General features: G+C 42.0%; 2 protein-coding genes across 2 annotated transcripts in view; one reads left to right on the top strand and one right to left on the bottom strand.

Annotated features, from left to right (window-relative positions):
* The window catches only part of Fancd2 (FA complementation group D2), a 64,391-nt gene extending 52,515 nt beyond the window's left edge, over positions 1-11,876 (bottom strand). The window contains exons 1-8 of the mRNA XM_021165022.2: positions 11,775-11,876; positions 10,048-10,145; positions 8,007-8,141; positions 7,160-7,227; positions 6,914-7,017; positions 6,312-6,372; positions 4,647-4,699; positions 1,663-1,741 (exon numbers count right to left, since the gene is read on the bottom strand). Of these exons, the coding sequence (XP_021020681.1) occupies positions 1,663-1,741; positions 4,647-4,699; positions 6,312-6,372; positions 6,914-7,017; positions 7,160-7,227; positions 8,007-8,141; positions 10,048-10,111 (564 nt within the window). The 5' untranslated portion in view covers positions 10,112-10,145; positions 11,775-11,876. The remainder of the gene's footprint in view (positions 1-1,662; positions 1,742-4,646; positions 4,700-6,311; positions 6,373-6,913; positions 7,018-7,159; positions 7,228-8,006; positions 8,142-10,047; positions 10,146-11,774) is intronic.
* Positions 11,877-11,889: 13 nt separating this feature from the next.
* The window catches only part of Emc3 (ER membrane protein complex subunit 3), a 16,991-nt gene continuing 12,470 nt past the window's right edge, over positions 11,890-16,410 (top strand). Inside the window, exon 1 of the mRNA XM_021164574.2 lies at positions 11,890-12,195. Coding sequence (XP_021020233.1) covers positions 12,041-12,195 — 155 coding nt within the window. The 5' untranslated portion in view covers positions 11,890-12,040. The remainder of the gene's footprint in view (positions 12,196-16,410) is intronic.

Genomic DNA, 16,410 nt, shown 5'->3' with positions numbered 1-16,410 from the left:
CAGGGGCAGGGGCAGGGGCAGGGGCAGGGGCAGAGGCAGAGGCAGAGGCAGAGGAAGGATCAAGCAAGATTCTAAGCAGCCTGAACTACACATCAAGTTCCAGGCCTGCCAGAGCTAGATAGTAAGGGCCTGTAAAAACAAAAACAAAACACAAACAAGCAAGCAAGGCTTCTGGAAAGAAGCAAGACTGCAGGCAGTGCCTCAAGTGGACTATTCAGCACTGAAACGGGGTCTTGGCTAACGGACTATGAGAACAGCTTTCCTGTTATCATAACAAGAAATGCTCATTCCTTGTATTTCTAAAATTCAGTGAGGTACAACATATTCAATTTTTTGCCCAATAACCAACCCTAAGAAAAACTTGAACTTCTATTTATTAAAGTGTTCAACTTTTCCAGTGCACTTACATAAATTACATACTTGCAAAAACTACAAATTGAATCATTTATAGTAAAATAAGATGGCCTGGGATCTTCCCACCTTTCAGAAATAAAAAGTAATCTACAGATCGTGAAACACGAACACCCTCACCTTCTGTTTTGTTCTCATTTTGTTGTTGTGGAGATAGGGTTTCTGGCTGTCCTGGAACTTGCTCTGTAGACCAGGGAGTCCTCAGAGGTCTCAAAGGTCCAGAACGAGAGACCCACCTGCCTCTTCCTCTCAAGTGCTGAGATTAAAAGCCTGTGCCACCATGCCCAGCTCTTACTAGTGGTTTAAAAAACTATTTATTTATTTTACACTTTGTGGGGTATGTTCTCTCTCTCTCTCTCTCTCTCCCTCTGTGTGTGCATCATGTTTATGTTTGCGTTACAGATGTTGTGAGCTAACATGTAGATGTTGGGAACTAAACCAGGGTCTTCTACAAGAGCAATAAATGCTCATAGCTTCTGAGCCATGGCTCTAGACCAGTGGCTCACCCTTTAATACAGTTCCTCATGTTGTGGTGACCCTCAACCATAAATTATTCTTATTGCTTCCTCATATCTTCCTTTTTGCAATTTTCCTACTGTTATGAACTGTAATGTAAATATCTGATATTTCCAATTGTCTTAGGTGACCCCTGAGAAAGGGTCATTCCACTCCCAAAAGGTTCACAGCCACAGGTTAAAAACCACTGCTCAGCCGGGCGAGGTGGCGAACGCCTTTAATCCCAGCAATCCCGAAAAACAAAAACAAAACAAAACAAAAGAAAAAAAAGTAAAGGAAGACACCCAGGCGAGGTGGCGAACGCCTTTAATCCCAGCAATCCCGAAAAACAAAAACAAAACAAAACAAAAGAAAAAAAAGTAAAGGAAGACACCCAGGCGAGGTGGCGAACGCCTTTAATCCCAGCAATCCCGAAAAACAAAAACAAAACAAAACAAAACAAAATAATTAAGTATAGTTTATTATATATTAAATATTTGGGAAGGCACTAGAGCAGTGGGTTTTTTTATTTTTAATTTTTATGTTTTTGGTTTTTTTGAGACAGGGTTTCTCTGTGTAGCCCTGGCTGTCCTGGAACTCAGAAATCCGCCTGCCTCTGCCTCCCAAGTGCTGGGATTGTAGGCATGCACTAATTGAGAAAATGCCTTACAGCTGGATCTCATGGAGGCATTTTTGGTATGCACAACTCTGCCCAGGTGTAAAACACTTTGTTAAATGAATAAAGCCCCCACCTACCTTGCCATCCACAATTCTATCCAGCCATTTTAGTTGATTGATAATGAGTCTGGCCATGTTGATTCCATCTCTGCTCTCGCTGAAATGTCAGAATGAGAAGGGATTAGTTTGCTTGTCCTCCCTCCCTCTGTGCCTCTCCCCATGTCACTTGTTTTCTGTTTGGTTCTAGAGGACTCACAGGATGGACAGGTACTCTACTATAAGCTGTATCACCAACTCCTGACTAAAAAGACAGAAAACTTTACTGTATAGAGTACTTCAGCCAGTCAGTTAAAACCACTAACTATATAGTTAGTAGTCATGGGGCACAATGTTAAACACAAACGTGGTTATTAAAAACAGAGAGGCTGAAAAGACAGCTTGGGCAGTTAAGAGCACTGGCTGCTCTTCCAAATGATCCAGATTGAATTCACAGCAATCCTTGTGGCGACTCACAGCCATCTGTAACTCCAGTCCCAAGGGATCTGGCACCCTCTTCTGGCCTCTGTAGATACCAGGCATGCATGTGCAAACACATAAAATAACTGAATAAATAACCCAGACATGCGTATATATTATGGAAAAGACGACTGGAAAAAAACACTGTTAGTTCTCCTGTCTGCCTCCAGCTTTCTGAGAAGGATGTAAGCTCTCAGCTACTGTTCTAACACCCCGACTGCCTACCGGCTGCCATGCTCCCGTCCATGATGGTTATAGACGCATCACTATCTCTGAAACTGTTAAGTCACAAATAAATTCTTCGATAAGTTGCCTCAGTAATAGTGCTTTGTCACGAAGAAAAAAACAACCCATCACTAAAATAGTGGCTACATAGCTGGGGAGAAGGGAAAAGTGACAGGTTGGAATGTATGGCTTGGTTGTTGAGAGTACCTGTTGATCTTCCAGAGGGCCTGAGTTTGATCCCCAGAAACCACATAGAAGCTTACAACCAATAATTACATCTCCAGTTTCAGGCAACAGAATGCATTCTTTTGGCCTCCCTAGGCACCAGGAACTTACGCAATGCACAGGCATATATGAAGGCAAAGACAACCATACACATAAAATATAGCAAAAATAATTTGGTTGGAGGTGGTGGCATGAGCCTTTAATCCCAGAACTTGAGAGGCAGAGGCAAAGGCAGAACTCTGTGAGTTCATGGCCAGCCTGAAATCTACAAAGTGAGTTCCAGAACAGCTGGGGCTACAAGGGAAAACCCTGTCTTTAAAAACCAAAATAAATAAATGAAGTTACTAAATCTACCAGCCATGATGACACATCCGTGATCGAAGCACTTGGGAGGTAGGAGCAGGATTATGAGAGCGAGATCAGTGTTAACCATGTGGCAACCTGTAGGCCAGTGTGGGCTACATGACCCTGCCTCAAGCCAAACAGCAAATAAAGTGAAAGTCCATAAACTTTAAATTAAAAAAATGAAATGTGGCTTTTATTTTTGAAACATAGATTCATTACATAGCTCTGGCCAGCTTTGAACACACAGAGACCCACCTACCTCTGCCTCTCACATGCTGGGCCTGAGAGAGGTTGGGGTTTTATTACTTTGCAATAGGGTCTCGGAGCATAGCCCACACTGGCCTGGAGCTCACTATGTATCTGAGGATGAATCTGAATCCTTCATCGTCCACCTCCTCTTCCTAAGACTTGGGATTATAAGCACGAGCCACCATGTCTAGCAACCAGATGCAAATCTAAGGTTTTGAGACATACAACTTAACTGCTTCGCACAATGACTGATTTATGCTCATTTACACCAAATCCAGTAACTGTTCTTCATATTTAACAAAGGCTTTTTGGGTGTAGGGAAAACACTCAATATTTTATCCTTTTATTTTTCCTACTTTCTTTTTGGAGGCAGGGTCTTCTGTGTCTTGCGTTGAACTCAAACTTTCTGTGTAACTGAGGATTTCTTTGAGTCTCTGTTTCTCCTGCCTTTATCACTGGAGTATTGAAATATATGTTGTCATGGGAATCAAACTCAGGTCTTCAGGTTAGGTATGGATTCTACCCACTGGGCTACACACCCAGCTTGCATTGCTTTTTTTTTTTTTTAAGTATTCATTTATTTATTTATGTATATGAATGCTCTATCTACATGTACACCTGCATGCAAGAAGAGGGCATCAGCCATCATTGAACTCAGGACCTCAGGAAGAGCAGACAGTAACTTAACTTAACTGCTGAGCCATCTCTCCAGCCCTACCCCAGGCCATGTTTTTAGATTTATTTGCATTAAATTTTTTATTTAATTAAATTAAATCAATTAATTTATTTGTTTTGTTTTTCAAGACAGGGTTTCGTTGTGTAGCCCTGGATGTCATGGAACTCACTTTGTAGACCAGCCTGGCCTCGAACTCAGAAATCCACATGCTTCTGCCTCCTTAGTGCTGGAATTAAAGGCAAGTGCTACCACGCCCAGAACTATTTTTATTTTAAGTTTCTGTCTTTGCTAATGAAACTCAAATATTTAATGTTTCTATACTTGAGGCTTTATATGTTATTATTAATCAGGCAGGTCTTTTTCCTTTCTGTCACAGTTGTTTTTTAAAAAATATTTATTATTTTATGTGTATGGGTGTTTTATCTGTGTTGGTGTCTGAGAATTCATCTCTAGTATTCTGAAGGAGCGAGCAGCCTGTGCTCTTCACCACGGAGCTATCTCTCCAGCCCCTGACACAGTAATTTTAAAAATAAAAGCAGTGGAAACATACTTCAAAATAAAAGGCAAAGACTGACAACTGCCTCCGTCCTAGGAAATAGGCCACTGCTGCCAGAGTGCTATGTACTTTTCTAGAATAACCATCCTACATACAAGCATGTGTGATAGTTATTTTAACAATGACTTAGTATTTATAAAGGATCAGAAGAAATGGTATCCCTCACTCAGGACCCTGACTTGTTAAACGTGGCCATAGGACATTGCAGAAGTGACATTCCAGAGAGTCCAAAAGCACTGAAACTCAAGGTTTCAGAGCAATTCCGCTTACCTTTCAAAAAGAAACTGAGGCACTTTTTCAAATAACATTTTGATAATGGCAGGCTAAAAGATAAAACACGCAGTCAGGAGATGGTGTCCAAATACACAACAGAGTCCCATTAGTAACAGGCTGAAATGACCAGCGTCAGGCCAGGGCTGTGTGGTACTCTAACTAGGGACTAATGTGCTGAAGAGCTCAGTACACTAGGTTTAACGGAGATGATTTCACAGAAGGCTTCCAGAGAGGTTTATAACAACAGTTGCCTCTAAGTAAGACAGCACCGCACCTAACCACAAAGCATTAGACTGTGCCTGGGAGGGCTGGAAAAAATACAAAGTGGACAAATTCTACTGTCAATCACTTCTGGGGGAAAAAAAAGCAGAGAAAGCAAAAGGTAATCATGAAGTTGTGATTTTTGGATATACCTCTTCTCAATGTATTTTTATGAAACTAGTTAAACCTGAGAGTTATTTGATCTGTAGATGGCTTACTTTAATATCTATAATAATAATCATTAAATGAACATGTACAATTAGTCATAAGTTTCTTCCACCAGAGCTCTTGAGGAAACATCTTAATATAACTCCCTCTAAGACATCCTCTAAGAATATTCACATGGATACTGTCTGTATTTTAACATAAATGCTTAGATATAAAATACATCGATAATTTGCTTTCCCAAACATTAAGGAAGATTAATCAGATACTAAAAATACTATTAAACATGGTAACTCTTAGTCTATGAAATGCAGATTTTAAAAGATTGTTTTCAAAAGAAGTCTACTCTTCAGATGAAAATGCAGCTCTCTGATATGAGTTAACTAAATTATAGTCAATATTTCCAAAGAAAAATAAGAGATTAAAAATTATATGAAGAAGCTAAGGAAGAAGAAAAGGGAGGGTGGGTGGGAAAGACATTTTTCACTCTACAGCTGTGTTCGATTGACACATGAAACATGTCAATGTCCTGGCTGGAGAGAAGGCTCAGTGGCCATGATTGTGTCCTGATCTCCAGAGGACTGAAGTCTGAGTCCCAGAAGCCACGTCCTACAGTTTACAACTGCCTTTAACTTCAGATCCAGCGCTCCAAGGCCTCTGCCTCCCCAGGCACGTTCACCACGGGTGCACACACCCCACTCCTGCCACACATACACCTTTTTTTTTTTTTTTTTTTTTGAAGTGAGATAGAGGAGAATGAAGTAAGGAGCAAACTCAAGTTACTAGGTGACAGTGCAGGTGAACATTCAGCAGTAAGTACAAAATTCTCAGAGCACACAGCACGAAGCTGTAAGGAAGAGAAATCGGGACTGGCAGGATGGCTCGGCTGTTAGGAATGTGTACTGTTCTTACAGAGATCCCACGTCTGGTTTTCAGAACTCATATCTGGTAGTTGAAAACTGTGACTCCAGCACCAGGGGATCTGAAGCCTTTGGCCCGTGCAGGCACCAGAATACTTGTACCAATTTACAATGTTTTTAAGTAAACCAGACTCATATGCTGAAAAAATGAATAGGACTGCCAGATCAACCAGCCTAATAACAAGTCAAAGACAGACATGACTTAGAGACTAATCTCAAGTGCTGTACAGAGCTGTCGCCAGCTAAAAGTCACCCCGCTCTGCTAGTTACCCCACTTCACATCCAACACACTCTGAGGAAAGTGCTGTGGTCTCACCTGTAAAATGTCAATCCCCAGAAGTAGCTTGATCAGACTCTTGGAGTAAAATGTGCCCATGCTGTAAAACAGAGAAGTGTTTGGGACTTATTTTGTTCATTTTGTTTTAATGTTTGACTATCTTTTCTATATGAAACTGATTAAATGCACAATCCTTAAAGATCATCTCAAAGCCCAGCTAGAGAGCAAAGGCCTTTAGACTCTGCATTCAGAGGAGGAAAAAGCAAGCAGCCCGCTATGAGTTTAAAGATAGCCTGGTCTGCATAAGGAGTTCTAGTATAGGCAGGGCTGCATAATTGAGACCATGATTCGATATAGACAGACAGACAAACGTGAAGTCTTATTAGAAGGGAGGGTAAGGGAGACACAGAGATGTCAATTCTTGTTAGTACAGGTAAGACATGTCTCATAAAATATGTTCCAGTTCTTTGTAATCCAGCCTCACATTAAATTAAATAATTTTAAAGTTACACTTAAATTCTGAGTAAGAAAAAAAAGTTATAAAGCAAAAGCAAAACTGTAAAACAAAGACAACTGCACTTCCTGTGCCCAGTCCAGTTACTGCCAGACTGAGCTTCTAGAAGGCAGCTTCTTCTCCACACCTGGCTTCCTCATCCTGCAGGCGCTCACAAGACAGCAGGCAGTTCCTGAGACTCTCACTGTCCTCAGTGTAGGACTCCAGGCCATTAACAAACTCTTCTATTACCTAAATAATAGAACCAAGAGGAGAGACGGGAAGCTCTGTGGCTGAACGCCTGTTAGCTGCCACTCAGCTGTTGCCAGGGACTCAGTCCTCAGTCGATGCACTGCTTGCAGAAGCAGAAGCACCAGAGAGAGAGAGTACTTACTTTGGGATAAGCAGGATGCTTCCTCAAGGCCTGAAAGAGCTTCCTTTGGAAGATTACCTGATCCACACCTATGAGGAAGGAAGAACAGCCTCTCAACATGATGTGTAATGTCTACTACAGCCTCCTTCCTTAAATATAGGCTTCACATCTGATGATGCCACTAAGAATATTTTCTTTCTTCTTTTCTTAAAAGTCTATTTGTTTGTATATACTATTTTCATGTGAAAATCTATGCAGAGGCTCTGGCCAGGAACTAGAGTTACAGACACCTAGTGTGGCTGCTGGGAATCAAACTCTGGTCCTCTGAAGAAACAGTATATACTCTTAACCACTGAGTCATCTCTACATCCCTATAAGAATATTTTTCACCAAAACTTCTAAATCTAGAGTAAAACACTTAAACTGGTAGATGTTGACACCAAGTGTTATACAAATCACCCACCTTACTTGTAGATATAAAGATAACCTATCTTACTTACTAAAACAAAATATGCTCTATGCTCTAGAAACATGTCTCCAGCCTTATATGGCTTGCCATATTTTCTTCTGATACAGATCTACTTGCTTCCTGGGTATCTACACACACACACACACACACAAACACACACACAAAACAACTAGTAATATACTACTTTTTCTAGAAAAAGAATTAGAGGTATCTAACTTGAGATGTTATTTATCAAGCCTTAAAACAGTAAGATTATGATCATAAGCAGTTTCTACAGAATGGCCTCACTCTTCTCTTGGGACAGAGGCCTTCCTTCCCTACTCTCTGTCTCCCTATTCTGGACCCATGGTCTGGTCCTGAGCACTTTCACTGAACTCAGAAACATATTTTGAGTTTTACCTAGCTGATTTTGGTTCTCTCCAGTTTTAAGAGTGAGTCCTGAAGCCTTAAGAAGCTTTACAAAGACACTGCCATTTTCTTCAACTTCATGAGAATCGTGAGACTTCTTTGCCAGCTTGGAAAGGGGCATGGTTTCTGGAAAAACAAATAAACAAACAAACATAAAGCCTTCAAGAATATGATCATAAAAACAAGAAGAAGAGTACAACGGTTAAAACATAAACCCAGGTCCAAATGTTCTGAGAGGCCATCTGATGTGTTCCTGAAGAATCCCACTGACTCTGTAGTCAAACTGTCTTCGGAGGTGGTCAGCAACAGTGGCTTCCCCAAAAACAAAACAACCACCAAATAAGATAACATTCATTCAGCGAGGTTTCAGTGGAGAGTGCATCATGTGCCACTTGAGCACAATAACCACGGAAACATTTCCACCTAAGTCTAAAGTAGTCCCCGCCTCGCAGGTCCTCACTGTTTTAAAAAACTTGTATTCTTTACTGAGCTATCTATGTGTTTCTAAAACATGTGTAGACACGTATGCTATGGCATGAGAATGAGGTCAGAGGGCAGCTGTGGAGGACGTTCGTTCTTTCCTACCTGAACTCAGGCTGCCAAGCCTGCCTAGCAAGTTACCAGGTTAGCAACTGCAACAGCCTTACCTTGATTTCTTTCTTTCTTTTTTTTTTTTTTAAGTTTTTTTTTTAGTTTTTTCGAGACAAGGTTTCTCTGTATAGCCCTGGCTGTCCTCAAACTCATGCTGTAGACCAGGCTGGCCTTGAACTCAGAAATTCGCCTGCCTCTGCCTCCTGAGTGCTGGGATTAAAGGTGTGCGCCACCACGCCTGGCGTCTTACCTTGATTTCTGAAATAAAGTCTCTCACTGGGGCTCACAGAGTACCCTAGGCTGACTGACCAGTAAGCCAAAGAAGTCCTGCTGACTCCACCTCCTCACCACTGGAACTCAAATTCACCATTTTTGCAGTGGTCCTGGGGATGACACTCAAGTCCTCACACGTCCCTGGCTGAGCCATCCTGCAGCCCCCTTTTCAGAACTCTTAGGATCTTTATTAACTGAGTTCTCACTATTTCTTTGTTTGTGGCTTACTTGCTTTGATATAACTTTTTCTTTCTATATCACTACCATTTACCTGTTACTTTTTTAGGAATAAAAGGAGACAAGTTACTATTTTTTTCTCTTCTGTTTTTTGTTTTTGAGACAAGGTCTCTCTATGTAGTTCTGACTATCCTGGACCTCACTATATAGACCAGGCTGGCATCAAACCCACAGCAATCCTCCTCCTTCTGCTGGGATTAAAGGTGTGTCTCACCACGCCCAGACCACTTGCTGTTCAAAAGGGTGAATATTTCTTATTTTTGTGTTCTAGGATCTAGATAATATTGATAATGTATAATAATTTTTATAAAGATTTATTTCTGGGCTAGAGAGATGGCTCACCGGTTAAGAGCACTGACTGCTCTTCCAGAGGTCCTGAGTTCAATCCCCAGCAACCACATGGTGGCTCACAACCATCTGTAATGGGATCGGATGCCCTCTTCAGGTTTGTGTCTGAAGACAGCTAAAGTGTACTCATATAAATAAAATAGATAAATCTTTTAAAAAAAAAGATTTATTTCTATTCTGTATGGATAGCTGTTTGCCTGCCGGAACCTAAATGTACCACATGAATGTACCGTGTCCTCTGAGGCCAGAAGAGGACACTGAATGCCTGGAACTGAAGTTACTGATGACTGTGGGGTACCATGTGGGAGCTGGAAATGAAAGCAGCAAGCACTCTTAACCACTGCATCATCCATCCAGCTTCTATAGTAATTATTTTTATGAAGGTGGAGAGTGAAGTTCAGAAGGTGTCCAAAAGCCCTAAGTGGCATTGGAGGCAGACACTCAATCCTTAAGCTCCTAGGATCTCTGTATTCTCTCCAGTAATCCATAACAGATGTCAGCACTTGAGAAGCAAGAGTTCTGCATCTTTTCCTGTCTCATGCATCTGTGATTCACATATAACAACGAAAGGGTAGATACTTACTGGGGGCATCTTCTGTCCGGGTTTCTTTATCCTCAGAATCTAGCCGACGTCTTTTGGAAACCATTTTGACCAACGTCTTCTGCCACTTATATTACTTCCTTAAAAAAAACACCCAGGAGTTGGAAATTTAGCTCAGTGATACACTGCTTACCTCCACCACCAAAAGACCCAGCATAATCGGAGACTAGGAGTCATTCTAAAAACTATTCTCTCGACAAGCAGAGGGTTTGAGTCTTCACATTAACGCTGTCCAAACCCAAATGCTGAGCACATTTCAACTCCTACAACTGGCCAAGTTGCTTCTTTCACCAGGCTACTTCTCTGTTGCTAAAGGAGAAAGCCTATAACTTGTCTTCTGAGACTTAAGACCGTCACCTAAGCTGCTCGCTAACAGGTTACTTCAGTACTGTGTCATGGTGGTGCTAAGGACTGAAGGTATAAGACAAGACAAACATCAAACATTGCAAAACAAGGCAGACATCATTCCAGCGTGCAGGGAGCGTACAGCATTACAAGGCCTTAATGTATTGAACTACATTTGTGTGACTGCAATCGAAGAGAAGCCAGGGAATCCAGTGAGAGCTTATGAGGACCGTTAGTCTACCTGTAGGTGGAGCGGTGAAGAAAAGCAGGAACAATTTCCCTGAACACGTTTTCCGTTTCAACATCATAGCTTTGTGTGTGCTAGGCAAGAGTTCTCCTGCCAGAGAACTGTCATTTTATTTTTAAAATATCTAAATCTTAGGTATATGAGTATTTGCCTGTGCATATGATTGTGGACCATGTACACACTGGATGCCTGCATAGGTCAGAAGAGAGTATTAGAGCCCCCAGAAGTGAAGATACAGATGGTTATGAGCCACTATGTGGGTGCTGGGAAAGGAGCGGAGATTCTCTGCAGAGCAGCAAGTGTTCTTAACCACTGAGCTATTTTTCTAGTACGTATTTATTTTTAAGACAGGGTTTCACCATGTAAATTGGACTGGCTGGTCTACATAGTTACCAGTTACATTCTAGGCTAGCTTCAGATATACACTGAGGCCCTATCTCAAAAACCAACAAACAAACAACTCTGTCTTATATGCTCTAATTATAATCTACATATTTCTCACATGCTAACTTAAGAAAGATACCATTACTAGTCTCCTAATCAGGGGAAGGGCTGAGGTCCTAACTCTAAAAAGTCTGGTTCCAGAATCTGCACTCCTTGTTTTGTTCATTTATTTTTGGTTCTTAGACAGGGCCTCAAGTAGGTCAGAATCTGTGGGTTTTGTCTTACTTTCAACTTCTAGGGTCTTGTGTAGCTGTTTGGTCTTGAACTCATACATAGCCAATGGCAACTCCTCCTGCCTCCACCTCCTAAAAGCCAAGACTATGGGCTATTATTATTATTACTGTTTTTTGTTTGTTTGGTTTTGGGTTTTGGGGGTTTTTTGGGGGGGATTTTCGAGACAGAGTTTCTCTGTATAGCCCTGGCTGTCCTGGAACTCACTTTGTAGACCAGGCTGGCCTTGAACTCAGAAATTCACCTGCCTCTGCCTCCCGAGTGCTGGGATTAAAGGCGTGCGCCACCACTCCCGGCTGCGAGATTTCTTATTATGCGTTACCTACAATAATATGTAATCACTGACAGCCACTTTTCAGAGGGAAACACTAGGACAAGTCAGGGACATCTGACTTCGGAGAGATACCATCTCGCTCCCAGGAAAGCCTAAAAAGCCACTAACCTGGGGACCCGCCAGTTGCTTCCCTTCGTTTTCGACTTTCCCGCTAGAAGAACGACGCTCTGACGCCATCAAAGCCGCGCCGTGGCGTGACGTCACTCGTCCGCACCGGAAGTTGACGGCCTGGCGGCCCAGCTGGAAACAGTGTGCGGAGAAAGCTAGGCTGCCCCAGATTCCACGCCAGCCAGACTGAGGGGCGGGTGAAGGCCCGGAGCCGAAAGCCGGGAGGAACCCAACTCCTCGCGGCCCGCAGCGAACTCTCAGCGAAGATGGCGGGGCCCGAGCTGCTGCTTGACTCCAACATCCGCCTCTGGGTGGTCCTGCCCATCGTTATCATCACTTTCTTCGTGGGCATGATCCGCCACTACGTGTCAATCCTACTGCAGAGCGACAAGAAGCTCACCCAGGAACAAGTGTCTGACAGGTCAGTATCCTAACCCTATCCTGCTGACCTCACTCCCGGGTGACCTTGGTTAAGAAAGTGCAGGGATTAATGGTATCACTTTAACTGGGTTTTCATCGCGCCCCTACGGGTTGACCTTGGCGCTTAGCTGTGTTTCACTTTTGTCTGTAAAATGGGAATAATCTCAGTACCTACCTAATAGAGAGAGCAGGCATGTAGATGTTAGATTGGATGATACCTAAAAGCCTTTAGCCCAGGGCCTGGCATGTACTAAGTGTTTAAGAAAAACGTTCTTAATATTGTTAGGCTAGTGGCCAACCGTCAGTGAGGTTATCTCTGAACTATCCTGCTCCATTCCGTTATTAAGAGTGCCCACTGAGAGCCAGATGCATTATTACCTTGAGTCCTGCTAACATCCAGTCAAGTGGATTTCATAATCTACATTCTACCAAAGAAATGTAGTGACCTGCTGAGATGCTAAGGTATAAAGTGCCTCCAAAGCTTGGAGACTACCACAGAGACTTGTGAGGAGTTGTGATGGACCATTTCACCTGCCTCTTCTCCTCACTTGCCTTCTTACAGTGCTTTTCTGTGGGAGACAGAACTTTGACATAACTTCAGCCAAGACAAACACATACCACTTCACATTAAAATCAGTAACAGTTTTCAGTCATTTATTCTAGTCATTTTCAGAGACTATCTGAAGAAAGTGCTCCTGCTTCCTTGACTTGTCCAGATCACATAGGAATCACTTTAATGATGAGAAACGTTTCAAACATTTCTGCAGAGAACAGAAAAACAAAAAACAAAACAAAACAAAAAAACTCATTTTGCCGGGCGTGGTGGCACACACCTTTAATCCCAGCACTTGGGAGGCAGAGGCAGGTGAATTTCTGAGTTCGAGGCCAGCCTGGTCTACAGAGTGAGTTCCAGGACAGCCAGGGCTATACAGAGAAACCCTGTCTCGAAAAACCCAAAAAACAAAACAAAACAAAAAAAACCCAACAAACCCCATTTTATCGTATTTAAAAGTTAATTTCTTTTTGTGGCAAGTAATACTGGATTTCCATTTGCTGGTGATTTAAAGATCACCTTAAATTAAAAACACTTTAAAAAAAAAAAAAAAGATTTATTTTATGTATGTGAGCACACTGTTGCTGTCTTCAGGCACACCAGAAGAGGGCATCAGATCTCACTATAGATGGTTGCAGCCACCATGTGGTTGCTGGGAATTGAACTCAGAACCTCTGGAAGAGCAGTCAGTGCTCTTAATGACTGAGCCATCTCTCCAGCCCTAAAAACACTTCTTCTGCAATGAGGTTGTGATGTAACTCAGTTGGGTACAGTGCTTGGACAACTGGCTTTGAAGCCCTGGGTTCCTTACCCTAGCATAAGCCAGCTATGGCAGTGCAAGCCTCTAATGCCAGGACTCAAAGATGGAGGTAGGAAGATCAGAAGCTCAAGCAAGCTACCTATAGACTGGAGGTCAGGCTGGTGCACATGAGAGTCTGTCCCCCAAAATGTACAGCTTGGGTATTTTCGATTTTTTTTTTGTCTTTCCTTATTCTACTGCTGATGATAATAATAATAACAACAGCAATAATAATAATAATAATAATAAGCCAGCTTTATGAAACATTCTAAGCAGGTACAATGGCAAGGGCAGGTGCAATGATAAGGATTTACATTCATTAATTTATTTAAAACCGCAAAGCAATTCAATGTGGTTGATACTGTCCTCATTTTATAGAAACTGAGACTTTAACAGAGTTCCATAACAGTAATGGATGATGACAATTCAGGACTTGAAGCTAAATCTCGCGGTTCCCAAACCTAGGTTCTTTCTTTTCCCCAACAGTGCCCACGATGACTATTTTTGTGTGCCATTAGTTTCAGAGCTGACTAGAGACAGCCCCCTGAAGCAAGCCTTAGGAAGTTAGCTTAGTGCAGACTTGAAAACTACAAGAAGATGGGGAGTGGAGAAAACTCAGTAATTTACATTTTATTTAGTTTTTTTAAGTATCTACTTTTGCTAGCATGGTGGTGCATGCCTTTCATCCCAGCACTTAGGAAGCAGAAGCAGGTAGATATGTGAGAGTTCCAGGCAACCTGGTCTCTTTAGAAGGTTCCAGGACAGCCAGAGCTACATAACAGAGAGACCCTGTCTCAAAAAAAAAAAAAAAGTGTATTTTTGTTTTGTTCTTTGTGATTGAGCGTTTGCCTGCATGTATGAATTGTGTATGTACTGTATGTGTCGTGCCTGCGGAGGCCAGAAGAGGGGGATGGATCCACTGGAGTTGGAGTTATAGAAAACTAGTTGTGAGATGCCATGTGGGAGCTAGGAACTGAACCAGGCTCCTCTACAAGAACAACATGTGGGTTAACTGCTCAGCCATTGCTCCAGCCTCATTCAACAGTTTCTGATTCCTGTAAAATAATTGTCATTTTACCCTCACAACGAAGCATGCTATCCTAACCCTGCTTTTATAGCTAAAAGGAAAATCAGAGAAATCAAACAGCCTTCCCAAAGTCATCAGGGTGATAGACCATCGTATATGTACGCTAACCCAGATTGATTGTAACTATATGATGCTCTGGTGAACCTCACAGTTTTAGAGTGATGGCTCTAAAGGACATCAGACCCTCAGCTCTTTTAGTATTCTACAGATGAATTATACAGTTTATATATAAGAAGGCTGGTTGGTTTATTGGTGTGTTTGTTTGTTTTTCAAGGACTTTTAAAAGGTAACACAGTGTTCGAGGTGTAATAATCAGAAATAAAGGAAAGTGATTTTTAGTATGCATTTCATACATGCATATTTGTGCACAGCTATCTTACAAGATGTCATATGCATACATCTCACTATAAAATCACAACTAGGACAGATAGATCAGTTGTGGGCTAAAGCAGATGATGTCACAGAGGCAGTACTGTCTATAAATGGTATACTAAGTCTACCCAGAACCTGTTTAAAAACTTAGTAGCTAGAAAGCCTGTGCTCCTTTCACACTGAAGTTAGGTTTGCACCTTAGATAACTAGAACAGTTGAGTGAGGTATACAGAAGTAGTGTAGGACATAGGGACCGTTCCTTGTTACATAACTACCTAGCATTGAGGGTATCATAACATCTCTAAATCCATGACAAGTGACAGTTATATGGCATTTCTCCTCCACACTGTCATTACAACAATCAAAAAAGTTCCAAATATGTCAAACAGGGTAGCTTACACCTAGACTCCTAGAGCAGGGGAAGCTTACGTAGGATCACCCTGAGTTTGAGATCAGATGGAGTAAGGGCTATAGAGTAAGACATTGTCTCACACCAACCCTTTCCCTTGAAACAGCCAGGAATAATGGTACACAACTATAATCCCAGGACATGGAAGGATGAGGCAGGAGAATTGAGACTTCATGGCCAGCCTGGGCTCAGTGAAACACTGTCTCAAAAGAAACAAGAAGTTGCCCAGATTTCCATAAGGCCTCTAGAGGGTGGTACTATCCCTGTGGAGAGTCACTGCTATGGGGAACATCTCTAGTCGTAATCTCTCCATCTCTGAGTGAGGTGTTTGGGTCATGCCCACTCTGACATGGTGCAACTCTACCCCACCAAAAACTGTTCTTGGGGCTGCTAATGTTAAAAGTACTTATTGTTCTTTCAGAGGACCTGAGTTCAGTTCCTAGCACCTGTGTTAGGCAGCTCACATCTGCCAATAACCTCAACTCCAGAGGAGCTGACTCTCAATTTCAAGGGCACACAAAGCATGTATTCACAGACATACACAAAAATAGAATAACTTTTAAAAGATGTCCTTTATTGTAAAGCATTTCTTTTGATACAGCACGAATTAACATTAGCCTGAATGGTCACAAAAATGGAAATGTGCTATTCTAGGTTATTTAACTTTTACTGGGTTGAAATTTAGCTGTGGACCAGATACAGTGGCATATGACTTTAGTCTCAGCACTTGAGAGGCAGAGGCAGATGGGTCTCTTAAGTTTGAAGCTAGCCAGGTCTAAATAGTGAGTTCTAATCTAACCAGGACTATAAAGTGAGACCTTTCCTTAAAAATGAGAAAATTAGCCGGGCGTGGTGGCACACGCCTTTAATCTCAGCACTTGGGAGGCAGAGGCAGGAGATTTCTGAGTTCGAGGTCAGCCTGGTCTACAAAGTGAGTTCCAGGACAGCCAGGGCTATACAGAGAAACCCTGTCTCGAAAAACCAAAAAAAAAAAAA

The sequence above is a fragment of the Mus caroli genome, chromosome 6 (genome assembly GCF_900094665.2).
Source record: "Mus caroli chromosome 6, CAROLI_EIJ_v1.1, whole genome shotgun sequence".
Classification (NCBI taxonomy): Eukaryota; Metazoa; Chordata; class Mammalia; order Rodentia; family Muridae; genus Mus; species Mus caroli.
This window is presented reverse-complemented; position numbering and strand designations above follow the sequence as displayed.